Source organism: Saccostrea echinata, unplaced genomic scaffold (assembly GCF_033153115.1).
Source record: "Saccostrea echinata isolate AGI-Se365-2 ecotype Australia unplaced genomic scaffold, CSIRO_AGI_Sech_v1 ptg000014l, whole genome shotgun sequence".
NCBI lineage: Eukaryota > Metazoa > Mollusca > Bivalvia > Ostreida > Ostreidae > Saccostrea > Saccostrea echinata.
In genome coordinates this window covers 16,293,122-16,320,964 of record NW_026889763.1, presented here as the reverse complement: position 1 = coordinate 16,320,964, position 27,843 = coordinate 16,293,122, and the positions used below count along the sequence as shown (strand labels likewise).

At 35.2% G+C, this 27,843-nt stretch overlaps 3 protein-coding genes across 3 annotated transcripts; 2 read left to right on the top strand and 1 right to left on the bottom strand.

Moving 5' to 3' along the window:
- Nucleotides 1–1,938: 1,938 nt before the first annotated feature.
- On the bottom strand, nt 1,939–5,283 carry LOC133187285 (uncharacterized). Its single transcript, XM_061322646.1, has 6 exons — nt 4,675–5,283; nt 4,337–4,448; nt 3,657–3,773; nt 3,140–3,326; nt 2,600–2,771; nt 1,939–2,180 (listed from the first exon to the last, which is right to left on the bottom strand). Exons 1-6 carry the CDS (start codon nt 5,198–5,200, stop codon nt 2,047–2,049), a joined length of 1,248 nt encoding a protein of 415 aa, XP_061178630.1. The 5' UTR covers nt 5,201–5,283; the 3' UTR covers nt 1,939–2,046.
- Nucleotides 5,284–6,030: 747 nt separating this feature from the next.
- Nucleotides 6,031–9,555, top strand: LOC133186836 (E3 ubiquitin-protein ligase TRIM71-like). The gene is made up of 7 exons (XM_061322185.1): nt 6,031–6,925; nt 7,050–7,255; nt 7,484–7,664; nt 7,877–8,098; nt 8,368–8,406; nt 8,506–8,562; nt 8,698–9,555. Exons 1-7 carry the CDS (start codon nt 6,052–6,054, stop codon nt 9,372–9,374), a joined length of 2,256 nt encoding a protein of 751 aa, XP_061178169.1. The 5' UTR covers nt 6,031–6,051; the 3' UTR covers nt 9,375–9,555.
- A 1,724-nt stretch (nt 9,556–11,279) lies between these two features.
- LOC133187284 (uncharacterized) lies at nt 11,280–27,611 on the top strand. The gene is made up of 17 exons (XM_061322645.1): nt 11,280–11,367; nt 11,753–11,871; nt 12,591–12,797; nt 12,916–13,022; nt 17,491–17,599; nt 17,730–17,887; nt 18,512–18,634; nt 18,725–18,824; nt 19,035–19,204; nt 20,488–20,583; nt 20,764–20,832; nt 21,183–21,312; nt 25,181–25,290; nt 25,412–25,591; nt 26,327–26,573; nt 26,999–27,295; nt 27,449–27,611. Exons 2-17 carry the CDS (start codon nt 11,763–11,765, stop codon nt 27,601–27,603), a joined length of 2,367 nt encoding a protein of 788 aa, XP_061178629.1. The 5' UTR covers nt 11,280–11,367; nt 11,753–11,762; the 3' UTR covers nt 27,604–27,611.
- The last annotated feature ends 232 nt before the right edge of the window (nt 27,612–27,843 follow it).

Genomic DNA, 27,843 nt, shown 5'->3' with positions numbered 1-27,843 from the left:
ACTTTGTACGATTAATTTTTTTAAATGAGGCAGGCTACTGAAAAATAAACTGATGTTACAAGGTTTTCAACCATCTCGTTAAAAGTCAGTTATCTCAGCATTTCGCAAATCTATGGTTTTTCATGAATGTTTTTCCTTCACTTCATTTATTATCCTTTGGATCATTCCATCCATAAATCCACTATAGTATATAATTCTTCTTTGACTATAAATCTAAATAGTCAATTTCCAAAGAAAATCTTTGTAAAGCACTAGAACACTGTTTTTCTATACCAATGCTAATATTAGTATATTGAATTTGTATTTATACCAGAATAAACACTATAGCCTGCAATATATATCTGCTTAAATTAGTTGGGTAAATACTAAGGTATATTAAAAATTGCAAACAGGAGTAAAATGTCATATAATGAAAAACGTGAAGATAACAAATAATGTTTAAGTGCCTGTTTTAGCAATTTAATAGGTATTTAAGAAAGAAGATGGGTGAACAAGGCGTGCAGAATGCCTATGGCTTCAGATATTAATAAAATCATATTCAATTTGTGAATTAAGTATTTAAAATAAAGTTATTATTGAAATTTATGAAATTATGATTAACAAAACTTTTCTGAGAAAAAAGATCTCGGAAAAATTATTCTTTTATTAAAAAAATAAAATGGTATTCGTGGGATTCGAACCCCTATCAATAAAAATCCGTAGAATCATATCGTTTTGAGACTAACACGCTAACCACTACACCACGCAGCTCCTGACGAATAGTGGCATTTAAATCATGTTTGTGATATGACCCTTGACTTAATGGACTTCAAGTATTTCTCGGAAAGATACGAATGCTTTGTCATAAAAGTGTACTTTTAAGGTATAGTGGGTCTTTGCTCCATGTTTTTGTAAACCAAAAAATGTATATTTTTATGCAAACTTTTAGGATCAACTTTCAAAAAAATGGAGCGAAGACCCACTCATATCGAAAAATTTTGTTTAAGTGTGAGAAAATGATCCTTTTTGTCCTCTTTAGTGTGTGTATGCCATTTCGTAGGCAAATAATTTCAGTCTTTGTGAGATTTTTGTAAATTGTTGAGATTTAGCATAAAATATACTTTAATGTTAGATGAAATATCAAAGAAAATTTTTATATAATTGAGATTTTATTTTTCACTTCATGTTTGTCGCACTATAGGCACTTCGCCCGCCTTGTTCACCCATCTTCTTTTTCCAATTGTTTTTAATTTCAAAAGGTAATATTCCTTGTTTCTAAGCTGGCATTCTTTTAAAGAACTAACTCTATACTTAGTGATGTTTAGAACTTTTGTAGAATATATACCACCAACTATACCTAGTGATGGTAAGATCATATATACATGTAGGATATAGACATGAACTGGAGTACCATCTCTATACTTAGTGATGGTTAGACCTTTTGTAGACCAGACATGGAGTACCAACTTTAGTGATGGTAAGATCTTATGTAGACCAGACATGGAGTACCAGCTTTAGTGATGGTAAGATCTTATGTAGACCAGACATGGAGTACCAACTTTAGTGATGGTAAGATCTTATGTAGACCAGACATGGAGTACCAACTTTAGTGATGGTAAGATCTTATGTAGACCAGACATGGAGTACCAACTTTAGTGATGGTAAGATCTTATGTAGACCAGACATGGAGTACCAACTTTAGTGATGGTAAGATCTTATGTAGACCAGACATGGAGTACCAACTTTAGTGATGGTTAGACCTTTTGTAGATCAGGTACAGAACCATCTCTATACTTAGTGATGTTAAATGTTTTGTAGAGTAGACATGGAGAATTAGCCCTTTACTAACTGATGGGTAAATCTTTTGTAGAACAGACATCCAGAACCAACTCTATACTTAGTGATGGTTAGATGTTTTGTAGCACAGACATGGAAATTTAAAGCATTTAAATTTCAGAATTTTGTTTTTAATATTTATTTTTGTAGTTTGCATAAATAATGAAAATATTCTTAATTCATTCAGCCATACAAAAAAAATTTAAAAATTTTTAATTAATTTTCCTAGTATCAGGACTGACTCCTTGTTGACCTTTTCAGTTCATCTAGTAACATCAATGCAATCATATCACAATGTCTCTGAGTTTTTATTGGGTTGTGGTTTCCCAATTCTATATAAAGACCTTTCACAGTTTTCTTTTTGTCTGAAAAATTAAGAAATAAAAGTAATCAGATATATTATACATTTAGACAGAAAGGAAACATCCAAACAAAATTTTAGCTTGTATGTTTAGTTAGTAATGGAGGAGATGTCAGCAGTGGTTCAACTAATTACATAAAAATACACAATAAAACACAACTGTCTCTCAAGTGAGGTATAGAGTATAACATTCAAGTTAGGTATGCATCACATTATCACTAATACAATCATCATAAATGAAATCAAATCAAACAAAACCCCAAATATTTTAGATATACAAAAACATTCAGCTTTTTCACTTTTTCAAGGGTCGTTGCCTGTCTCTATTAACATCAATTGACCTTTAAAATTCTTAAATTTCAAAATAAAATATTACATGTACTACAAAAGATCAATAAATTTTACTTATCTCTCTGTACATACCTGGGAAGATAAAGTTATCATTGCTGTCTACTTTGGCAAATTCCTTGGGGTGGAGGTTCATTTTCTGAGCGAGTTCCTCTGATATGTCAGCCTCCACTAGTGAGTCCTGCCCCGAGTACACAAACGTTACAGGTACCTGTCTACTGGTCAGGGCAAATACATTGGTCTCCATCTATCAAGGACAATAACTCATCAATTTGGTGAATAGAGGTATAACACTGGTTTTAATATGAACGCAAAAAAGAACAGCTTCTGATGATGTATTGAAGGGGGGTAACTCAGGTCAGTTATCCAAGATTCTCTCTTTAATATTGTAGATGAAGGATGGAGAGATTGAAGCAGCATCTCCCAAAATAACTATTGAATTTAGTGAAGATAATTGATAAGTATAGAAGTCTAAGCTTTTAAGCATGACCATGTGTGCTATAAACATAAAAAAAGTTTAATAACAATTTTGTACAGATATATATATACATGTGCATTTAGTAATATTAATAACTTGTACATTTTTGTTGATCAACTGTGTCCATATTAACTTACATTTTCAAATTGGTAATTGGCTGCCTCAACTGTGGATTTGATGATGTGAAGCAATGGGACATTCTTTGTACCAAGTCTCCGAAGTATGTACTTATCTATCATCACTCGTAATAACAGGAAAAACCGTAACAACTTATTATCATACATACTGGCCATTCTCTGAACACGTTTATATGGAGAGATCCCTCTAAAAGACAAGTTATACTCCACATTGTTTTTCATGTTGACAAATGTATAGTATTTTTGTCAGCAGAATAATTGTTATTTTTATAGTCCATTGTGTTTAATGGTTCTATATGGCACAGATCTTTAATTTTCAAAAAATAGAATCTTAAAATGCTTTTATGAATTAGAAAATTCCCATTTGATATGTGAATTTCAGAGAATGTAGCTCTTTTCTTTTTCCAAGAAAAAGAATTTTTTCAATTCTTGAAAATTTGCTCAAAATAGCCTTTTTATTTAAAGTTATCAATGCTGGCATGCTACAGTGCTAGTTTTATTGATGATTCTGGTTTACCTGAAAACTCTGTGTCCCCCAGGGCACACAAGACCAAGAGATTTGATCCAGGTGTGGGAGGCTGCCAGATCCAGGGCAGGGTAACATCCAGACCCCTGACCTACCAACATATCTACCCTATAAAACAACATGCATTTAATAAAACATAATATTATACAATTATGGACTTCAGTGTAGATCGATTTGGTTATAATTAAGGACCCATGTCAAGTTATATTGACTGAAGACAGAAAGTGACAGCAACCGAGCTTGCAAGGTCTCTATCATTTTCTGTGTCTGAGGTCAATTCACTTGACATGGGTAATTATAACCACATATTGATCGTTTATTGAAGTCCTAATTCAATTCAATTTATTTATTGACAACACCATAGTTATATTATATGCTCACTCAAAGTGAATAATCTGACACAGTCCTAACTGAACAGACTTGGTTGTCATTACGTCACAATGGTAAAAACATGTTTCTTATACCATGATATCACGTTCTACATAACTTTTGTGCAGCTGAAAGGTAGGTCGTGTGATATCATGTTCCAAAGACGCTCTATCGTGTCTTTATCACAGAAGGACGAATATCACTTGACATCCTTTCAGCCAATGAAAATTATGAAAATAATCTTCTTATATAATATTTGTCATTATAGATAACTCTAGCTCTGTATCAACTTCCAATATTACTTGTCAATATTCAGCTCCTGGAGAAATCGAAGCACAAAGTCTGATCGTTCATCAGTGGCTCCCCTAAATATGAACTCATGGGCCCTGACAAAAGGGTTAGTATTTCCATAACCTGCAATGATACAAAAGCTTTATGATTACAACATCAATACACAATAAAATTGTTCGATTTTGTTTTGTTTTTTAAATTCAATTATTAACAGTACATAATTATATTTTTTATAAAAGAGATGGTTATGACTATATGCAGAGAATACTGCAATGTGCTGAGAGCACTGTAAAAATAGAATACAAACACATCCCTTCACATATAGAGAACATATTTTGATCTTTCTAACCTGGAAAATTTACTGCAATGACTCTATACCCAGCTCTTTCTAACGGTTTCATTAGGGGTAACACATCCAAATGTGACCCTGGGGATCCTGGTAAGAAAACCACCGTTTTAATGTCCTTTCCCACTACCCCATCAGGGTGTGAATCTACATAGCAAACATCAAACAAAATTCCATAAGGACACTCCTCATAGAAGTCATACAGGGAGTGCACAGTAATGTATCGTAGAGATATATCGGATGTCTGACTGATTGTTTCATTCTGGTCTGTAGTTAATGATTGTGTCACACTCTGATACAAAGATTTTAAGGACGAAGAATTTCCAGGTGGAGCTTCAATAGCTGCTCCTACACTTTCCTTGGTGTGCGATCTCTGGACCTGTCGGTTATGGTGCAATAAATGCGGACAGAAACAAGTACATCCCAGCCAATTTCGTCTGCCTGTTAACTGCGAGAAGAAACGGGATGACAGAGACGTTCTAGTCAAATGAAAGTTCCAATGCACAGCATGTTGTAAACAACGTAACATATTTCATTTCTAAAACAAGGCTTCAATGTACAAATACGTATACATCCCGACTAATAAGACAACTAACAACTCTGACAAGTTTTGACCTTGCAACCACACTCGGCACACCTCGGCCGATTCGTACCTCATCAAACGTTTGATGAAGGTGACGGAATCAGCCGAGGTTTGCCGAATGCTTGCAACCAATGGGCGCAGCCATATTGTAAAATCTAAATAAAGAACATAGAAAAGGAAACTTAAATCCCGGATACTTTAAAGAACATGCCATGTCACGCATAAGTTAGAAAGTCAAAAGCTATTGTCTGTTTTTAAATTTATCAAGTTAAAACAATAGACAGTGCATTCAACTGAAAAACACAAACCGAAATTACTATACACTCTCTGTTTTTTAACTTGTCGAAATCCGCCATTTTAAAATATGTAAGTATTTTTACTCATTATTCAGTCAATTCCATGTCAATATTTGTTCGACTTCTTCATCAGTAATCAATACCCTTTATAAAATTATTGAAAATCTGAAAAAGAAAAAAAAAATGTTAACAAATTAACTTTGTTCTAGGGCTATATGGTTTAACATTATAATGTATTACACTGTGTAAGGAATTTTATCATAACAGTTGATATAAACTGAGTGAAATGTACAAAAATCTTATTATAAAACTATATTAACGTGCTTTGAATATTCTGAGTTGTTAAAACTGACTGCGTGTGTGACTTACTCAATGACCTATGTTTTCTCATTATGCTTACCAATGCAGAAAATAGAACCTTTAAGTTAGTAATTTTAGGATAAGAAATTTTTCATCATTTGACACATTATATTTTTATACAGGGACCAGCCATCCTCTAAGATGTACCTTCCGGTAATGACGCAGTCCCCACGCGTCTCCAGCAAGGTGTCACTGCGTCCTCAAATCGAACATGTGCGACAGAAATTCCTAGAGTGCGGCATCTGCATGAACGAATACAACGACACAGACCGGAGACCACGTGTTCTGCCTTGTCTGCACTCCTTCTGTGACCAATGCATCAAAATCATGAGGACACGTGACGCCATCAAATGTTCCGAATGTAACGAATCGTACGATATACCAGGGGGCGATATGAACAACTTTCGGGTAGACGAGAGTCGTGAGTACCTCATTAACTACTTGAAGGTGCAGACAAAGACCTCGCATATTTTGTGCGAGGAATGTGCCATGAAGAGGAAGGCTACTAATCGTTGTAAGGAGTGCTCACAGTTCCTATGTGGGGAGTGCACTGACGCCCACAAACGGACAAAAATCACCAAAACGCACAATGTGGCCAGTATTGAGGATCTTAAGGAGGCCACATTAGAGGAATACCAGCACGCGCACACATGCAAGGTCCATGGTCATGAAGACCAACTGTTTGCGTTTTACTGCTATTCAAAGTCCTGTGACAAACCGGTCTGTGCTCTCTGTGCTGTTAAAGAACATCAGGAATCCAAGGGTCATGAGATTCGGAATATAGAAGATGTTTATTTAGAGAACAAGCGAGCTATTGAGGTCCTAGTGTCTGAGGTTAAACACCGCCAACTTTCAGCAGACGACACTCTAACATCCATCGAAGAAATCGTCAAGAAAATGGACACTCTTCAGGCATCCGTAACGGAGGAGATAGATACAGTATTTGACAGATGTCAGAAAATTGTTGACAGACGACGGAATGAGCTGAAAAATAAACTTCACACCATTATTAAAGGTACATAATGACATTTTAGAAGGGCTTGAAATCTTTATTTATTTATTCATTTATTTATTTTGGAACACCCAGTATTATTTCAAACAATTCTGTTCGCTTAATAAATATTTTTTCTCAAACCAAGCCAAAAAAATTCGACTGCAGCGGCAGACGGAGGAACTGAGCAACCATAGAAGCAACATGGACGACGCCAACGAGGTGGCCGGAAGTGTATCTACCTACAGCACGCCATCAGAGTGTTTGAACATGAAAGACGCCATTAAGCGACGATTGAAAGAACTTAAAGAAAAACCATTCGACATCACTCCTCATGACAACGCTGATATCAAGGTAAAGGTCTTTGACGTACTTACAGAAGAATGAGAACAAAAAGGGTCAAGACTCTTTAATTTATCATTCATGTGTTTCATCTTATTGCTTTCATTTTGTCTGGACTTTAGATGATCAGATACAGATATGTTCCTTCCCTGTTTTAAACATGTTTATTGTGCCAGAGTACTATATTTGTCTTTAACATTAAAAAATTGCAACACTATTATTTTCTAATTTTACTTTTAGTTCCAAAAGAGTTGCCTAGGAGACGAGTTTCAGGAATTCCTGAACGGCTGTGGGCTCGTCTGGTCAACATCCGCGTATGTCTCCAACAGTCAGGTTGTAATAAATGACGTTATCATTGACGAAGAGGACGTCGCTATAGTAGTCCGACTTTTTGATGTGGATGGCAACCAGCAAAATGAGGGTAAGACAAACTAGAGTGGGCATCCATCCTCAAAGTTATTTTATGTAAATGACACTGAAACCATTTAGACTTTTGTACATTGCCTTTTTTAAACCCCTTTCACTTTTTTAGGGGAGGTTGAAAAAAGAATGCATGTTCGAGATTAATTCTTAGATTTTTAATTTGTACACGCCAATACAAATAAATACTTAGTTTTAAATTTCATTTTTCAGGGGAGGTTGAAGTAAGAGTGGAGGTTATGGACCCTGAAGGGAACATGACTCAGCCCCTAGTGGAGGACTGCGCTCAGTCGGAGGGATGTTACAGCGTCCCGTTCGTGGGAACCAAGACAGGAAAACATATTTGTCATATCTACGTTATGGGAGAGGAAGTCAACACAGAGGGTTACTCCTTCTATGTCCTGACTGGGAGAGGGGACTCCGGGGCCACATTTAGTAAGCTGCATGGATTTTTTTATGTATTTAAATATGAACAGATTTTGAAGTCTTATGGATCAAGATAAAGTTTTAATCTCAATCAAAATTTTATATTGTAATTTACGTTTATAGCAAATCAATGTTTCTTTTTTTATCCGTTACACAAAATAGTACCTGTAAACGACTTGGGGATATAACAAATCAGTTTAAAATATCACAGGAGATTCGTTATAAACATGTTTTACTGTAACGCAGCTTCTTACTCTTTCACTTTCGTGGATTTGTAGACAAAGACAGGATCAAGAGTGCATCAACGTCCACAACAGGTAATGCAATAATTTTACTTATCAGTTTTTTTATAAAAAAAAAAAAGATTAACTGAATATATAAAAGACAATTGATTTGTTTTATCACATTCTTATCAGATGGAGGGGACCGAACATACACGCCTGGAGTGGATCTTGTTTTGGGTGACGTCATCTGTACGTAATTTCATAATTTTATCATTAATAAATTTGAACATTACAGAAAAAGTAATTTGTATTTTTGAGAATTCAAGAAAATAATCCACGGAATACAGCTGTCCATTTTTAACTGACATGTTGCTTATTTGCTAGGTCCTGAGTTCGTTTTTGACTTATCCATTTCTCATGCCAGCATCGAGATTTCAGAAAATGCCAAACACATGAAAGCGAAACCAATCAAGCGTCCCCATTTTGGAAGCCATCAATCGAAAGAGTCTGGTCGGCTGATCAACTACCGTGGAACGATGGCGAACCTGCCGTTATATAAGACAGGCCTGTTTTACTTTGAGGTGGCGGTCCAGTATAAGGTGCTCCGCCTTATCAGACAAACCATGCTGTTTGAGATCGCACTGGCCAGACTAGATGTCGTTGACAAGCACTACTCTGTTGACTGCTATCCATACGCTTGGGCAGTGAGTGCCAGAGGGTGTCACTTGTGCGGAAAAGTATGTCTGCAAACCTGGCACAACGGCCAACTCCTTGCGCACAATGCTTTGTCTCCACGCACACCAAGTCCTCCAGGGACCAGTGTGCGCCTGCGCTATGGATTTCTGTTGGATACAGTCAAACGTCACTGGATCGTTGTGGATGCTAAATCCAATAAGGTAATATTCCATTTCAAGAACCTTGTGGTTTCCGAGTTGTCTGAACCGCTGTGGCCTCTGTTTGGAATATACAACCCAGACCTTGTCAGCGTCACTTTTCAGCTACTCACCGGAAGTGACATCAATAGTATTCCAGAGGCCGCCACTGACGCCTTGGTCATTTAAACTGTGTGATTAAGATTACCACACTTAATTCACTTCTGTTTGTTTCGTTAGGTGTTTTCTCATTTTCACATACACTGTATATGAAATTAGATGGTAAGTGTTTTATGTAATGGAGAAGAGAAATTGTTGTACATATCTTTGCTTATTGTGTGTCTATGGCAATAAATGCAGGGGAATGGCATTGTATTAGTTTTTGATATCTGAGGACCTGTCCGAAATCATCCCTGTGATTCATCTTATGGCGATCTTCCAACTATATTTTTATGTACGCAATTTCTCGATACAAAAACAGATATAAAAGAATTCTACAAAAACAACATTGTCATATAGCGATTAAGGCAAATTCAAAAAGAGTTTTCACCTGGAGTGGACGGTCAGATGATAATGGACTCCAGTCACTCCGAACTGTCCAAAATTAAATTTCGCGTAGAGCAATTACAAGTATAGGTTTAATGAAACATATGGAGATAACGAACAGTATTCAAGCTCAAAAGTCCATTAAACAATACAAAATAGGAGCAGAGCAAACACGGACCTCTAAACATCAGAGGTGGGATCAGGTGCCATGGAGGAGTGAGCATCCCCTGCCGACTGGTCACACCCGCCGTGTGCTCCTTGTCATGATCGGGAAATAACGGAAAAATCCGTCGACAATTCAGTGTGTAAATAATGGCCTAACAATTAGTATGAAAAACGTCAGTCAGCATTTGACTCAATGATGAATTGTATTTGCTGACAAGGTCATTGTATCGACCATAGAACTTACGAAATGATGACTTTAAACGAGACAGCTGATATTCTTGTTTCATCAACTTGTTTGTCAATAATTTACCTCGTTTTAGAAATTGTTCATACGTAGAGCATGCTCTTGCGTATCGAATCAACTGAGAGAGATATACCCCGTATGCCGGTGATGAAAGTATATTGCTGCATAAGTAAGGGAAGTTGACGAGTGAAAAGTTAAAGTCATCACGTTTATCATAAAGCTTGGTTGTTAGATTACCATTAACGTCTTTTTCAAGTAAAATATCCAAATATGAAACAGATGTGTCAGACTCTGTGGTATCTTTTATCTCAAGCTCACCAGGATATATCGTATCGACATAAGAATGAAAATAACCATTGTTAATTGACAATACATCGTCGATATATCTAAATGTCGAGTTGAAGGCCAAAGCAAGTGTTTTCTTCTTTTCACGTACAAGATTTTGGACAAATTCTGCTTCATATGAATACAAAAAAAATTAAGTCAAATATTTTAAAAGGAGTTGGGCTTAGGTAATCTCTATCGTTACAACGTAATTTATCAGCAACGCAAAGTTCAAGCTATCGGCAAAAATGCACCCTTTCTTTCAAAATTATTTTCACTCAAAACATTTTACAAAAATAATCTTTATAAACGTTAAAAAGATATTTTATAAAAATATTTTCTCAAAAGCGAGTTGCCTATTAAGAAGACTTAAAAAGCTAAATTCAATGTATTAAGGCTCATCACCCCTCTGATAAGAGAGGTAACTTATACTGAGATGAATGACTAGATATTATTTCCTTAAAAATGACAAAAGGCGATTTTAGTTAATTTTACACTACAATTCAAGGTATACAGAAGTTGTTCGCAATTCAATGAAAAATTGAATTTCTTTTTGAAAATTATTATCATTAAAGCAGTATTTTTATTTGATTGAACAAAAGGATGATGTTGGCCCAGTCTGCGGGTTCGCGAGTTTCCCCTACAGAATTGGAATTCACCGGAAGTAAGAAAGCGAAACTTAACATAACGTTAGAGAAAACCTTACATATAAACAAGCATCCTAAATTAGACATGATTTTATATTTTGTCAACTGAATCTCTGTGTCCTTATGATACATGTAGATAAGATAACAATGACGGGGTTGTTCAGATAACAAACTGGGTATGATGGCTGATAGTTGTGAACGGGATACGTGTCTCTATAAAACAACAAACTAATATCAGGAATTTGTGTGTTTCCTTGTAAGTATATTGTACATATAATCAATACATTATATTGTAAAAACTGTGTACAACCTCCGGTAACAGACGTGAGAGGAGGGACAGAGAAAAAAAAATCTAAGGTCACATGAGAAAGATTAGTCTGATCATTTATTTACAAAATATTATCTAGATATATGTAAACTATTGTATTGATGGCAGGTAAAATGGATTATGAGAGAGAAAATCGTATTATACATCATATGCAATGCGCAATACATGTATATAAATTTGATTTCCAACTTGGACAAATATATATTTCGAGTAACATTTTACAAAATGAGCGTATTCCAGTTTGATAATTAAAAACTGAGACTTTTGAGCACATCTGTATTTTTTAAATCACAGATTATTACTTCTTTTTCAGAAGCTTAACAATGCGTCCCGCGGGACCCTTCTTTTTGTACAGTGTGTGTTTAATTAGTTTTCCGGTTGTTCGAGGTCAGATTGACACGAGTATCTGTATTCCTGTCACCAATATTTCGGGTAAGGAACCAGACAAATCTTAATGGCTCTATAAATGTGTATATCTATGTTCACCATCGAACGAATTTAGTGCATTTAATTATATATAAGAATACTATATTTATAATAAAAATGTCTGAATCAATAAATCCATTAGAGAAATTCTTTGTTTTGCACAATAATGTGTACATACATCCATTGTGTTTTTTGATATGTGATTCTTTTTAAAAATGGGGGAGAAAATTCAAATCTGTTTAGAGTTGGAAAGGAGAGAGGGTGCAAATCAGACCACGTATCGTTTTTTCTTAAATAAGGATCTTGTGTACATAGATCAAAAGTATTTTTAGTCATAGATAAAATTCAATCGTATAAAGGTATAAATATTGGTTTATGTAATTCGTTTTAACATAGAGTACCAGCCAATTACACCCAGGAATAATATTCGAACATTACCAACGAAGTTTCGATGAACAGAAAACTCAGTTTCTTGGGAAAAAAGAAACATGCATATGAAATGTTCAATATTCATATCAGCCTGATGAAATGGGAAGAATTCTTGAATTGATTATAAATTAAATAATGCTTTGTAGATTTCGATTCACCTTAATTATATTAGAATTGTGGGCAAATAATTCTAACTGCAGAAATTTCCATATGATTAGTACTCTTTAGTGTGCAATGAATAGAGGGCCCCATAAATATCAAAAAAAAACATGAAAAGTGTAGTTTTACATCTGTAGATGCCTCTCCACTACCAGCATTATCCCCTTCCTATTCTACGACAGTGGAATGGAAGTTATTACACAATAACAGCACTGTCAGTATTGAGGAATACGTCATAGGAATGGAGAAGTTAAGCAGTATACGTATTACACAAGAAGGTCATACGTCAAGGATTATTTATGACGAAAACGCACAAGAGTATACAGAAATTGATATTGTAAATAGTGAGTAAGTTGTTTGGAAGGAATAAAGGTTGCGAATATAAAAATAAATGCATAAATCATTCTTTTTATTCTTTGAAATAAGAGATGTTTTTTAAGTAATTTTAATTTTTTTTTTCAGGTAAATGTAAAACACATAAATATATTCTTGATGATGTTTTATTTGGAAAAGAAATTTGGAAATCAACAACAAAACAGTTGTACAATATCTTTAAACAATCAATTACTGTAAGTACAAAGTTATTACTGCAATTTTTTTTTAAACTGTAGAATTTTATGGAAATTTGTACGCTAATTCTAAAATGCTAGTACCTGCAATTGAAATCGAAGGCATTCGTCATTTTTTTTTTTTTTACAAAAGTAAGTAAATGAAATAGGTAAAGATAACGAACAGTGATCTATCTCCAAAAACCCACAAACGACGCAAGTCTGTGAAAAGGACATAAAACACGAACCCATGGAAATTGCTGAGGGATCAGGTGCCTAGGAGGAGTAAGCATCCCCTGTTGACCGGTCACACCCGCCGTGAGCCCTATGTATTGATCAGGTAGACGGAATAATCTGTAGTCACATTTAGTATTAAAACAAAGGCTTAACAATTGATGTGTAATACATGTATGTTATTAAATATACGACCCAGTGATAGATTGTACTTGCTAAGGTCATTAAATCCACCCTTAAATTTATGAAATTATTACTTTAAACAAAAGTTATTGAAATCCTCATAACATATACTTATTTGTCAGTAGCTTGACTCAGTTTAAAAATTGATCGTACTCAGATCATACTCTTGAGTATCAATAAGTTTGGAAACATAAACACCATATGCAGGTGATAGCGGAATAGAACTATATAAATAAGGAAAGTAGACGATGGACAACACAAAGTCATCTCGTTTGTCATACACTTTAGTAAATAGTTGGCCCTTATCGTCTATAGTCGATAAAACATCTGAATACATGTACGAAACAGATGTGATTGACAGATTTGACTCTGTGGTGTCTCTTTTATTTCGAGTTCATTGGGATATATTGAGTTGATATATGAATGGAGGTAACCATTGTTAACAGATAAAACGTCGTCGATATATCTGAATGTCAAGTTGAAGGCCATAGCAAGTGTTTTCTTCTTCTAATACAGAAGTTTTTGTATAAATTCTGCTTCAGAGGAATATAAAAACAGGTCGGCTAATAAAGGAGCTCAGCACAGTTAGTCCCCATTGAAATTCCAACAGATTATCGGAAGACCTGATCTCCAAAGACTAAATAGATATTGTCAATGAGGAACTCTAGCATCCTTTTAAAATCAATTTTAGAGTACTTGTGCGTAGAATGAGAGTGATTTTTTAAAAGTAATTTGTAGATGACCAATAAAAAGAAATGAAAGTTTCCTAGTGTCATTTTATTGAAGAAGCAGTTGTCCATGTTATCAAAAAGCCTAGTTTCTAATTTATCGTGAGGAATGGTTGTATAAAGTGTAGAAAAGTCATACGTTTTGATGTTACTGATTTTGAAAAATTTCAAGATTTTAAATTTTCTAAAAGTTCTTTGGAGTTTTTGAGAATCTACATTTGATTTACACTACTTCTCGAGTATACTGTAGCACAGTACTAGTTAGGTTGGGGGGAAACGTAAATTCCGCTATAATAGTGGTATATCACTATTATAGTGATACTCCGCTATATTTTCAGCCGTATTTACCCTCGATTTCATCAAATAACATGCTTGCTGTTTAAAGCGCAAGTCATGGTGGGTATAAAAATGGACACTAATTGGCACCCTTACATGTTATGAATTTTATTAAATTTCTGCCGATGCCTTTAATAATGCGAACGCACTTTTTAAAACGGAAGTTACATTTTTAACATAGCAACCAGTGATTTCGGTAGTATTCAAGAAAGACTGAATCTCAATTTCTCTCATACGTGTGCACAAATTAATGCTTGTAATAACTTTAAACCAGAATTGAAAGAGGTTTGTCGAATTTACAGAAGAAAGGATGATTTGTGTCTGCATGGTATCGGGTATGGAGGCCCGTTGTGACTAATGAAAAAAAAAACCCCTCATTACATGTATACTTTATTCTGGTGGAACCGATTGATATAAATCGTAAACAATCTATAAGATGTCATATCTACAGGTAATTCCAAGTATAATGATTCCTTTTTTGATGATGAAATCAGAAGTTCAAATGATTAGTCTAATTCGGAAAAGACATTTTTTTTCTTGCATGGAATAACTTGTAGAAGTATAAATTGCACGATTTATTAATTGTCTAAATTGCTTGAAATTTTATATTGTACTACATTCTGTACTGAAAAAAAGCTATGAAATCTTAATTAAAACTATACAAGAATTAGATTATTTCTGCAACAAGAAAATGAAAAAAAAAGAAGAAAAACTTCGTAATTTGAAAATTTGAACAAATATTTTCAATGAAATATGAAGATAAAGTACAGTAATCAAGCTCAAAAGGTCATTGATACAATATAAATTTTGAGCAGAGCAAACATAAACCTCTGAAATCAGCGGCCATGGAGGAGTAAGCACCCCCCCCCCCCCCGTTCGTATAAACGGAAAAATCCATAGTCAATTCAAGATGAAAATAATTGGTTAACATTTCGCATGAATGACGTCAGTCAACATTCGACCCAACTTGACAGATTGTATTTGCATATAAGGTCATAGTATTGACCATGGAATTTGCGAAGTGTTGACTTCAAACGAGATTTTAGAATACCCTTAATTCATAATTTGCAATGTCAGAAGCCTGCTTCGTTTTAAAATTGTTCGTATGGAGAACACACTCCTGTATATATTGAATCAACTGTGAGACATAAACCCCATATGCAGGTAAAAATGGTATATTCCTACATAACTAAGGGAAGTTGACGATAGAAAAGTTGAGGTCATCAGGTTTATCATAAAGTTTGTTGTTGGTTTGCCATCGATCGCTTTCTCCAATATCCAAATATAAAGTAGAGATGTCATACTTCGTGGTGTCTTTTATCACTAATTCTAAACGGTACTTTTATTTTTGGAAAGTGCAGCTACATTTCGTGAAATTTTTGTAGAATGAAAACGTATTATGAATAAATTAATCATTAAGTACTTTTATGCTACATATAACGATTTATTGCAACTGAACTATACAAAATCGGTTCCATCAGAATAAAGTATACATGTAATGAGGGTTTTTTTTTTTTTCATTAGTCACAACGGGCCTCCATACCCGTTACCATGCAGACACAAATCACCCTTTCTTCTGTAAATTCGACAAACCTCTTTCAATTCTGGTTGAAAGTTATTACAAGCATTAATTTGTGCACACGTATGAGAGAAACTGAGATTCAGTCTTTCTTGAATACTACCGAAATCACTGCATGGTTGCTACGTTAAAAATGTAACTTCCGTTTTAAAAAGTGCGTTCGCATTATTAAATGCATCGGCAGAAAACTTAATAAAATTCATAACATGTAAGGGTGCCAATTAGTGTCCATTTTTATACCCACCATGACTTGCGCTTTAAATAGCAAGCATGTTATTTGATGAAATCGAGGGTAAATTCGGCTGAAAATATAGCGGAATTTCACTTTAATAGTGATATACCACTATTATAGCGGAATTTATGTTTCCCCCCAACCTGCTAGTTACGTCTTAAGTTTCTCCTTTACAGCAGTTAATAATATAGATATAATGGCTTGGTATGTATGAATGTATCTTTGCTTGTAAGGATTGTTTTTTTTTATGAAGTTTAGGAATCCATTATAGGTAGGATAGACCGAACACAACTTTCGTTGAATTAAATGTTTAAGATTTTAAAGACTGAAATGTAATTTTGACGAATTTCATCCTTAGAAAGTGAACTGTGAGTATAAGCTGGATTTCCAGATGTAGAAATAAAACCAAGATCTTCGGAAAAAAAAGACGTGTTTGTGAAACACTGATGCCCCTGTATGGCAACTTATAGCAAAGGAATCTTTCTCACTGCAAGTCAAATATGTTGATACCCAAAGTAAGGACTTGTCTTGAGGAATATACCTGTGAAATATGAAAGCCCTAGCAGCATCCATTGAATAGATTTGGAAAAGGTTAAAGTTTTTTTAAAAGTAAGTCAAACATCAAGGTCAAGGTATTCAAAGATAGGTCTAATCACAAGAATGTGAAGTATGAAAGCCCTAGTTCAAACCGTTCAAAAGTTATGGCTAAGGTTAAAGTTTTTCAAAAGTAGGTCAAACTCCAAGGTTAAAGATTTACGAAAGTAGGTCAAACTCCTAGGTCAAGGTTAAAGGGTCAAAGTTGTTATCGAAAGGAAGGTCTTGTCACAAGGATTACACATGTGAAGTATGAAAGCCTTAGCACTAATTGGTAAAAAAAATTATGGCCAAGGTTAAAGTTCGGTAAAATTTTGCAAAACTGGGTCAAACTCCAAGGTCAAAAAATAATATATGATGGCACTCAAAAAAAGGTCTTGTCGCAAGAAATACACATGTGAAATATGAAAGCCATAGCTCCAACGAATCAAAGGTTATGGGCAATGTTATAGTTTTTGCGGACAACAGACAAACAGCTAGACAGACAGACAGCTAGACAGATGGACGGACCGGGCAAAAACTACAGACTCCGAATCTTCGATACGGGGGCATAAAAATACCAAAAAAAAAAACCAGCTAAATAGCGAAATTCATTATTTGTAGGTAAACGGGGGAACTCAGTTCATAAGATCAACGGTGGTTCAAAGCTGGTCAACGTGTGTCTATTTATTCCAGTACAACGTCACAATGGATGCTACCCTTTATTTTGCAGGCTAGTGTCAAATGTTTACAATGATCAATATGTGAGACAAATGATTTGAAACATCTCGATACTTGTGGCATGTTTGATATTTGTATCATTTTTTACAAAAACAATGTAAAGTTTTTGATTTATCCTCCAGCTGAAGGATGGCCGATGCCCTTTGCGGCCCCTGATGCAATGGTTCCAGTGCGGTTAGAACTCCGGGGGTCTTACAACAATAACGAGACAAGGTTCCATGCCGTGGGGGATTACGTCAACTTCCTCCCGTCTCCACCCTCAGACCTTGACAGTGTCCAGGTATGTAGTCCCCTCCATGAACCACAATTCTCTTAAATTGGTTTAATTGTAGTCTGTATATAGAAGTATAGCTAACCTGCTTTAGGATACCTGCATAATAATGACCATTGTTTGCATCCTTTCAGTCCTATTTCATCTGCCAATAATATACGAATCACAATAAAGTACTCATGATTTATAAAAATCGATTAAAGATGAATTTTGTGGGCTGCGGCCAATCATGGTTGATCACATCAGAGCCATCTTTTGAGATCACAAGTATAAGGTTACGGGCTTCTTTATTTCTCTATGCCAGTTCCTTTTTTTCTAATGAACTTAAGAGAATTTTTCAGTACGATACTTTGTACATGTTACATGGTGAACAGAACAAGATTTTTTTTGTTTGCGCACAATTTATTTCACTTCTGAAACGAACTTTCATTCACTAGATTAAGTTTTCGTGTCTTTGTACATGAACTATCCGCAAAAAAAAAAAAAAAAAAAAAAAAAAAAAAATTCACCTGAGATTCACTTGACGCTTTAAAGGAATACCGGTACACTGTTTTGTTATTTTATTATTAAACTATTGATTTTCATTAGTTTGTCTTATTGGTTTGAGTTGGGTTTTTTTTGTGTCTGTAATAGACAGAGCCTGGCATGTTCTGCGCTGGGAAAGATATTGGAAAACCCATGCTTCCTGTTCCAAACGACTTCTCAGCAGTCATAGAACGGGTCAACACGCATGACAAACAAGTGACGTACGAAACGGTAAGGCTTATGCCATTACTTGATCCCAGACTTATATGTGCTTGTCTGTTGTTGTTTTTGTAGTTGTCTATAGTTTCTGATATGTTTCAGGTCTGGTTTGACTCCCGTAGGAAGTTCGTTCGATATGAAACAAAGTCAGCCAGCGGCGATGATACAGATCCCTCGAAGATCGTGTTCGATTTCCATGACGGTATTCATACATTTTAGCAACTTGGTACTCGGGGACCTAGAATGTACAAAAATGTAGAAAAATAAATTATTCTAATAAAAATTCTTATATTTATATTTCATTTGTTAAGAGAATAATTGTGGTCCATTGAGTATCTTTCCCCCTCTGAACTAATGTTTATATTCCTAAACTAACCTGTAATACTAACTCCTTAATTTTTCTTCCCCCAAGGTGTTCGATACTCTATGGATCCTTATACTGGTTCGTGTGACCCTGTGACGGTCATTGAAAGGGGAGATAAGTTCGTCGATCAGACAGCTGTACCAGGAACCAGGATACAGATGCAGAATTCTTTAGATTTCTTTAAGATTCAAAACGCCACCATTCAGTATGTTGGAAAGGCAAGAACTCAATGTTTCTCATTTTTAAAAAAAAAATCATTTTTACCCAGATCAAAATCACGCATGCATTGATTGTCGCGTTTAAGTTATGGAGGAATCAACCCTTTCATTTATTGTCCCCCGCTTTTGCGAAAGCGAGGGGACATTAAATCTCATTCGTCTGTCAGTCTGTTTGTCTGTCTAGAAGTCCGTCTGTCATTCTGTCTGTCACAAAAACTTTTAGCTTGGTCATAACTTTTAAATGAGAAAAGGTAGGGATTTCATATTTCACACGTACATTACTTGTGACAAGATCTTTCCAAATATACTATGATTTTTTTACCCCGTGACCTTGACCTAGAAGTTTGACCTACTTTTAAAAAAAAATTAATACCGGTATTACATTAAATTGGTCACAACTTTTGAATGAGAAAAGATAGGGCTTTCATATTTCACATGCTCATTATCTGTGACAAGACATTTCCAAATACACTATGATATCTGACCACGTGACCTTGACCTTGAATTTTGACCTACTTTTCACAAATTTTATCTTTGCTTATAACTTTTGATTGAGAAGAGATGGGGCTTTCATATTCAATATGTGCATTACCTGTGACGAGACCTTCCAAATACACTATGATTTTTTATCCCTTGACCTTGAAGTTTGACCTACTTTTAAAAAATTTTAAGATTACTTTAAATTGGTCATAAAATTTAAATGACAAAAGATACATATGTACATTACCTGTGACCTTTTGATCTAATTTTCATAATTTTTAACATTGCTGATAACGTTTGATTGAGACAAGAAACGGCGTTTACATTTGCATGTGTATTACCTGTTTCAAGACCTTTCCGATTGTATACATATATGTACTTAGTTTTTGACATTTTTTCATATGTGCATTACTTGTGACAAGACCTTTCGGATTGTATTATGATATTTGATCTCATGAGCTTGATCTTGAAATTTGACGTAGTTTTGAGAAGCTACATGTATATAATTTTTGCCATAAGTGTTATTAATTCAATAATGTATCATGCACAGACAAGACAGGACACACAAACGAGACAGTTAAAATATGCCATAAATAATGGCATCCCATCCACTAAGACACCGTAAGCGGGGGACCACAATTCTTTGAATTTGCTTGTTCGTTAATTTGTTTAAATTTTGGTCTTCTGACACTTGAACATGCAGTTTCCTTCGAAAGAAAGGATGTTTTGTATATAACGCACACATTTGTAAATAACAGGGTATCCTATAATGATAATATAATAGTGATAAAATAATATTTCAGAGATACACAAGAAAGATATTCTGTGATGTGTGGATCGGGCTGTATTATGATTTAAATATAGGTCAGAACCAAACCGTGGAGTGGTATTTCCTGGGAGTAAGTACTATAATTAACTAAACAGGGGAAAGGGTAGGGGGTATATTACACAAAATTTCGGTATACCTAATCAGTATATGGAAAGATCAATAAAATACTTAATGTTTATATGATTGTTTACATACATGTTTGTCATCTATGGAAAAATACATATTCATCTGCTTCATTCTTTCTGTACAGGAGGGGTGGCAGGAGGGAATCGGTACGTCCATCACCCCCGGAAGTTTGGTCAGGTTTGACGTGTGGGCGGTGAGTCAAGTTTTAGATTTGTTTCTTTGTTTTGTTTTGTTTTTTGGGTTTTTTTTTTTTTTTTTTTTTTGGTTTCTTTTTTGCTTTGTTTTGTTTTTTTTTTATCTTTTCTTTGAGAAATGATATGCACATCTTTAATGATGATGGTGTTGTCCCTAAATAAATTGAATTGAATTAATGTAATGTATTCATTTTATGGAAACAATTTCCAAATTTTGGCAGCCGTTCGATGATGTTTTTTTAACATTCAATACAATAGCTACTTCATGGTAATTTGTACTTTGAATTAATTAAAAAAAGGGTTTTCAGTCAAGAATATCATTTTCTATGTTGTATTTTAACACTTGCAGGAGAATTCGGATTTTGCCATCATTCACAATGTACACAAGCTGAACCCGTCACCCCCCTATCTTTCCAACTTCGATATAGGACCCTGCTTCCCAGGAAATAAAAGACAAAACTTTGTTATCAAGTTTGTGGGTAACTGATTTTTTTTACTTATTTAAGTTTTAGGTTAAAACTTTTATATGCTCTAGATACAAATAAATCAGTCAACTCTTCTGTCAAATACTTCTAATTCATTGGAATTTTTTTATAGAACATTGAAACATATTTTTCCCTATTTTGACCTATTCTAAAGTACTTTTTCAACCAACAAGACTACAAAACATCCTTGACAACATTAATTCTGAAACAATGTCCTTTGAAAAATTCGTATAAGGAGTTTTTTAATCAATATTACACTTGTAAAATGAAGTTTTAAAAAAAATGGCTACATGTTGTTCATAGCTGTTAAAAAAATAGTGAACTAACAGGTTTTTAGGTCACCTGAGCCTTCGGCTTAGATGAGCTTTTCTGATCGAAGGGTATCCGGCGCCCGTCTGTCGACTGTTGTCTGTCGTGTGTCGTCTGTAAACTTTTCACATTTTCTACTTCTCAAGAATCACTGGACCAATCTCAACCAAACTTGCCACAAGCATCTTTGGGTAAAGGGTATTCTATTTTATTTAAATAAAGAACCTTTTCTCTTTCAGAGGGAAATAATTTAGGACCAGTAAAAATTTCATGGTATCTTTTTAAAAATCTTCTTCTCAAGAACCACCGTGCCAGAAAAAGATGAATTTATGTAAAAGCTTTATTATACAGTATAGATTCAAGTTTGTTCAAATCATGACTCCTCGGGGCTATAGCGTTGCCATGATTAGTCATAATTATATGGAAGCATCCTCAGATATAATGTAAATTCAAGTTTGTTCAAATCATGATTCCTTGAATTATAGGGTGGGGTCACAATCAATGAATAAGTATATAAATAAATTTTGTTTTTTGGAAAAAGATCACCAATGAACAGAAAATCTATGACAAGGTATATTGATATTCAAGCACCCTCAAAATTGTAGATTTAAGTTTGTTCAGATCAGGGTCTCCAGGAATAGGTTGAGGCTAGAATTGGGGATCAGAGTTTTACAAGGAAGTATACATAGGACAAAATCTTTAAAAAGAGTTTGCAAGATCATACTTAATTTTATTGATAAGCAAAACATAGTTAATATAAGATGCATGTGTAGAGCAGAGATTTTCTTTTTTAAATTATGAGCCCTGGGGTTAAAGTTGAGCCGAAATCAGAGATTCAAATTTTAATTTAAAAGCATGTGTACAGGAAAATAAATCTTCTCCAAAACCACAGGCACTTGGGGTCTGGACCCCCCCCCCCTTTCCATTTTTTTTTCTTTTTAAATATGGGGTCATGTCACCTTTTTGCTATTTTTGTATTCTAATATGCACTATATGTTATCAATAATGTAACTCTTTTGTCTCTATAGTCGAAAACGGTATATCTAAAAACAGCATATAGAAACAAAAGAGTTACATTATTGATAACATATAGTGCATATTAGAATACAAAAATAGGAAAAAGGTGACTTGACCCCATATTTAAAAAGAAAAAAAAAATGGAAAAGGGGGGGGGGGGTCCAGACCCCAAGTGCCTGTGTCCAAAACAAGGTCTATGTTGACCGTATTGATATTGAAAATCCAGGTGCTGTGGTGATTTAACTTTGAATAGATCGTATTTACTTTAGGTCTAAATTTAGGTCCTCAACATGTAGTCAAAATATTTATGAAATTAAGGAAATAATGAATTCAAAACTCTGCGGCCCATGGGTCTCTTGTTCTATATGTTCTATTAAATTTGTGAGTGACCTTACTTTACATTACAAAGCAAAATTGAGAAAGAGATCTTACAAGAAAAAATTGTGTTTTTAGCTCACCTGAGCCGAAGGCTCAAGTGAGCTTTTCTGATCACATTTTGTCTGTAGTCCGTCTGTCCGTCTGTCCGTCTGTCTGTCCGTCTGTCCGTCTGTAAACTTTTCACATTTTCAACTTCTTCTCAAGAACCACTGGGCCAATTTCAACCAAACTTGCCACAAAGTATCCTTGGGTAAAGGGGATTCAAGTTTGTTCAAATGAAGGGCCACGCCTTCTTCCAAGGGGAGATAATTAAGAATTCGTGAAAAATTAATGGCATCATTAAAAAATCTTCTTCTCAAGAACCACTGTGCTTGAAAATATGAAACTTATGTGGAAGCATCCTCAGGTAGTGTAGATTCAAGTTTGTTCAAATCATGACCCCCGGGGGTCGGGTGGGGCCACAACAGGCGATCAAAGTTTTACATAGGAATATATAGGAAAAATCTTTAAAAATCTTCTTCTCAAGAACAGCAAAGCCATGATTGGTCATATTTATATGGTAGCATCCTCAGATAGTGTAGATTCAAGTTTGTTCAAATCATGACCCCCGGGGGTCGGGTGGGGCCACAACAGGCGATCAAAGTTTTATATAGGAATATATAGGAAAAATCTTTGAAAATCTTCTTCTCAAGAACAGCAAAGCCATGATTGGTCATATTTATATGGTAGCATCCTCAGATAGTGTAGATTCAAGTTTGTTCAAATCATGACCCCCGGGGGTCGGTGGGGCCACAATGGGTGATCAAAGTTTTACATAGGAATATATAGGAAAAATCATTAAAAATTCTTCTTCTCAAGAACAGCAAAGCCATGATTGGTCATATTTATATGGTAGCATCCTCAGATAATGTAGATTCAAGTTTGTTCAATTCATGACCCCCGGGGGTCGGGTGGGGCCACAATGGGCGATCAAAGTTTTAGATAGGAATATATAGGAAAAATCATTAAAAATCTTCTTCTCAAGAACAGCAAAGCAATGATTGGTCATATTTACATGGAAGCATCCTCAGATAGTGTAGATTCAAGTTTGTTCAAATCATGACCCCCGGGGGTCGGTTGGGGCCACAATGGGCGATCAAAGTTTTAGATAGGAATATATAGGAAAAATCATTAAAAATTCTTCTTCTCAAGAACAGCAAAGCCATGATTGGTCATATTTACATGGAAGCATCCTCAGATAGTGTAGATTCAAGTTTGTTCAAATCATGACCCCCGGGGGTCGGGTGGGGCCACAATGGGTGATCAAAGTTTTAGATAGGAATATATAGGAAAAATCTTTAAAAATCTTCTTCTCAAGAACAACAAAGCCATGATTGGTCATATTTATATGGAAGCATCCTCAGATAGTGTACATTCAAATTTGTTCAACTCATGACTCCCGGGGGTCAGGTGGGGCCACAATGGGCGATCAAAGTTTTACATAGGAATATATAGGAAAAATCTTTAAAAATCTACTTCTCAAGAACAGCAAAGCCATGATTGGTCATATTAACATGGTAGCATCCTCAGGTAGTGTAGATTCAAGTTTGTTCAAATCATGACCCCCAAGGGTCAGGTGGGGCCACAATGGGTGATCAAAGTTTTACATAGGAATATATAGGAAAAATCTTTAAAAATTCTTCTTCTCAAGAACAGCAAAGCCATGATTGGTCATATTTACATGGTAGCATCCTCAGGTAGTGTAGATTCAAGTTTGTTCAAATCATGACCCCCGGGGGTCAGGTGGGGCCACAATGGGCGATCAAAGTTTTACATAGGAATATATAGGAAAAATCTTTAAAAATTCTTCTTCTCAAGAACAGCAAAGCCATGATTGGTCATATTTAAATGGAAGCATCCTCAGATAATGTAGATTCAAATTTGTTCAATTCATAACCCCCCTCCCCCCCCACCCCCCAACCCAACCACTTTTATATTTAAACTTTTCAACCTTTCAAGACTGAACTGATTTCTGCTTTACCTAGCCATAGTGCTCAGGTGAGCGATGTGGCCCCTGGGCCTCTTGTTCTTCTAAACTGACAGAAAATATCAACCACAAAAAAATTAGTTTTGATACCTAATCCCCCGTTATTTTATTTTATTTTTTAAAATGTTACAGCGAGTGGTCTGGACTTGACCCAGATCAGTCTGAACTACATCACAGACCAGATACAAGAAATCCTGACAAGCCAGGCACAACTCGATAATCTTAGATTCAGCAATGTAGCGGTAATGCACATAACCGGGATTTAAAGGGGCTAGGGCGATTCTTGTTTCCTTTTTGTCTCGAGGGGAATTGAAAATGACCTCAAAATGCAATGGCTAACTTAATATGTTTTTCCTCCAACAGTTTGACAATTTGGGATTTAATCAGTGGTACTTTAGTGGCGTGCTGCTTGATAAGTCACCCATTGATAACCCAAATATCTACCCGCCTCCTCTGACGAAGGAACCACTAAATAGCGCCTTTGACTTCCTCAGGGGGTTTGTGGATACGCCGTGGGTCTACAACACGACCGAGCCAGGATTGGTATATTGAACTATATTCATTTCTTTTCTTAAAAGTCTGTTTGTATGTATATTGCAAAAATAAGACATGATACTGACCGACAATTATGGATTTTGAGGTGTAGGCAAACAACAAAGAGCCTAATCTCTTAACCGTAGAAAAAGTTGTATACCCCTAGGTATCTTGTCAGGGGCTCGTGGCGATCGTCAAATGAACTTTCTGTCTTCTGTGGAGTACGGCGAATACACGTACGACAAAGACACTGTATTGATACGAAAATTTTTGGCTAAGCTAGATCCTTTTGTCTAATAGTAAAATTACTTAGGTTATAATATTTTTTTTTAAAGTAAATTTTGATTCAAAGTACAATTGATCATTATAGAGTGTCTAAAGCAATTGACACCTACATCGACTTTTTAAGACAATCCTCACTGAACACTGATGACATTCAAATGTTATAATCATGATAACTCTTTTCCTACCCTGCCCCTTCCCCCCCAAAAAAGTCAGATACTGTACAATTATGGACTCTATTAGCGGTATTTATCATATCTTGTAATACCTCTATCGATCTCTGCAAATTCTGTGTAGAACAAGAAATTAATGGAAAACCTGTTAGTTTTACTTGTAGCATGTGAAATACATTGATTTATTAAAGCAAGCTTACATTGTTATGTCCAGGTTGTTTTTATCATTATTTGGAAAATAAAGTTTCACGTCTGGCAGATATACTTCTATCTTTGAAAATTATAACAGAGCTTCCAATTGGTTGCCATGGGGATCCTTCCGCTGTACTACCCGGATGAATTCACGACAACCACCACACAGCCGACAACAACAGGAACTTACCTTGTACCGACCTTACCTGTCCAGACTACAGGGACAACCTCTATACCCACACCCCCAGCCCCACCAACGGGGTCAACTCACACAACTAAGGTCACCACAAAGCCGCCGGTGACAACAAAACTAACTACTAAAGCAACAACCAAACAAAACCCAGGTAATCAGTTCCCTCTACCGCTGCTATCCGTATTGGCTCTGTCAACCAAAATTAAAAACTCAGACAACCTTAATTTATTACGAGTGATAGTACAAGAGAAGCGGAAAGAAAAATAGTTATAAGGTTAATTCTAAGAAATAAAAGCATCAAATCGGCCGCAAAAATATATTTAGCATTTTAAAAATATTTCTATAATAAAGAGTCCAAAGAAAAAAAAGGTCAACGTCGAAAAATTATATGAAATATTTTCATTGCAAAACTGTTTACTTGTCTTACCTATCTGGGCATTTTTAATACTTTTATTTTCAGTGATCAATTGTTAAATATTTATCAAAATAAATAAATTAATGGATATTATAATCAAAGATAAAGGATATACGAATGTATCATCATCAGATTATTTGATTGAAAGACATATTCAACAGGTCCATGTAAATGTGCAACATGCCATACACCAAAGGCATGCCCGACCGTCATCTGTCCATTGGTAACAACTCCCAAACCACCAGCACCAAAGCCGTGCACTACCTCAGCGTGCAGCTGTCCAAAAGTCACGTGCCCAAAACCTACACCACGAAAACCACCAAAATGTCCAAAAGTCACCTGTCCTGTGACATCAAAACCAGTGACGTCACCTTGTACTCCTATGAGTCCCACAGGGGTTACCGCACTGAATAATGTGGGTGCGCAGGCGCAAAAGTCGAGCAATGGTGTTTCTTCAGGTAGAAAAATTATTTTTTGACGATATATTAAGAATATATATTTGTCTAATTTTGCAATTTATCCCTTGATGAGGTTGACAATACAAAATATTTAGATAAAGATGGTATTTAGAACTGATTATTTTACATTAATTCGTTATTTTTTCCGTACAGGTGGCGCTGTGGGTATTGCGTTTGCCTGTCTGATCGTAGGGTCCATGATAGGTGCTATCGTCCTATATGCCTTTCAGAAAAAGTTTCCAAATGGATTTAGAAATAGTGATGGATATTTAAACCCAGTTTTTGATGGGGAGAGTAACAAATACTAAGATTAATAACTCACAAGTATTTTGTACAATATTTTGTTATGTTGTGTTCTTATACAAATAAACTGTTATTTATTGTTGTACTTATGTGATTATTTATTTATCTGTACAAAGATTCTGTCAGGTGTTATTTAACTGTACAAAGACAGACAGGTGTTATTTAACTGTACAAAGACAGACAGGTGTTATTTAACTGTACAAAGATTCTGTCAGGTGTTATTTAACTATACAAAGACAGACAGG

Bases quoted from the DNA above. Each gene is read 5' to 3' on its own strand.
- LOC133187284 (XM_061322645.1), top strand. From the start codon at position 11,763: ATGCGTCCCGCGGGACCCTTCTTTTTGTACAGTGTGTGTTTAATTAGT. The intron at 17,600-17,729 runs GCTAGTGTCAAA...TTTATCCTCCAG, and splicing joins TGCTACCCTTTATTTTGCAG to CTGAAGGATGGCCGATGCCC. The intron at 18,635-18,724 runs GTAAGGCTTATG...GATATGTTTCAG, and splicing joins AACAAGTGACGTACGAAACG to GTCTGGTTTGACTCCCGTAG.
- LOC133186836 (XM_061322185.1), top strand. From the start codon at position 6,052: ATGTACCTTCCGGTAATGACGCAGTCCCCACGCGTCTCCAGCAAGGTG. The intron at 7,256-7,483 runs GTAAAGGTCTTT...TTTTACTTTTAG, and splicing joins ATGACAACGCTGATATCAAG to TTCCAAAAGAGTTGCCTAGG. The intron at 7,665-7,876 runs GTAAGACAAACT...TTCATTTTTCAG, and splicing joins TGGCAACCAGCAAAATGAGG to GGGAGGTTGAAGTAAGAGTG.
- LOC133187285 (XM_061322646.1), bottom strand. From the start codon at position 5,200: ATGTTACGTTGTTTACAACATGCTGTGCATTGGAACTTTCATTTGACT. The intron at 4,449-4,674 runs GTTAGAAAGATC...GTATCATTGCAG, and splicing joins CATTGCAGTAAATTTTCCAG to GTTATGGAAATACTAACCCT. The intron at 3,327-3,656 runs GTAAACCAGAAT...CTTGTCTTTTAG, and splicing joins GGGGGACACAGAGTTTTCAG to AGGGATCTCTCCATATAAAC.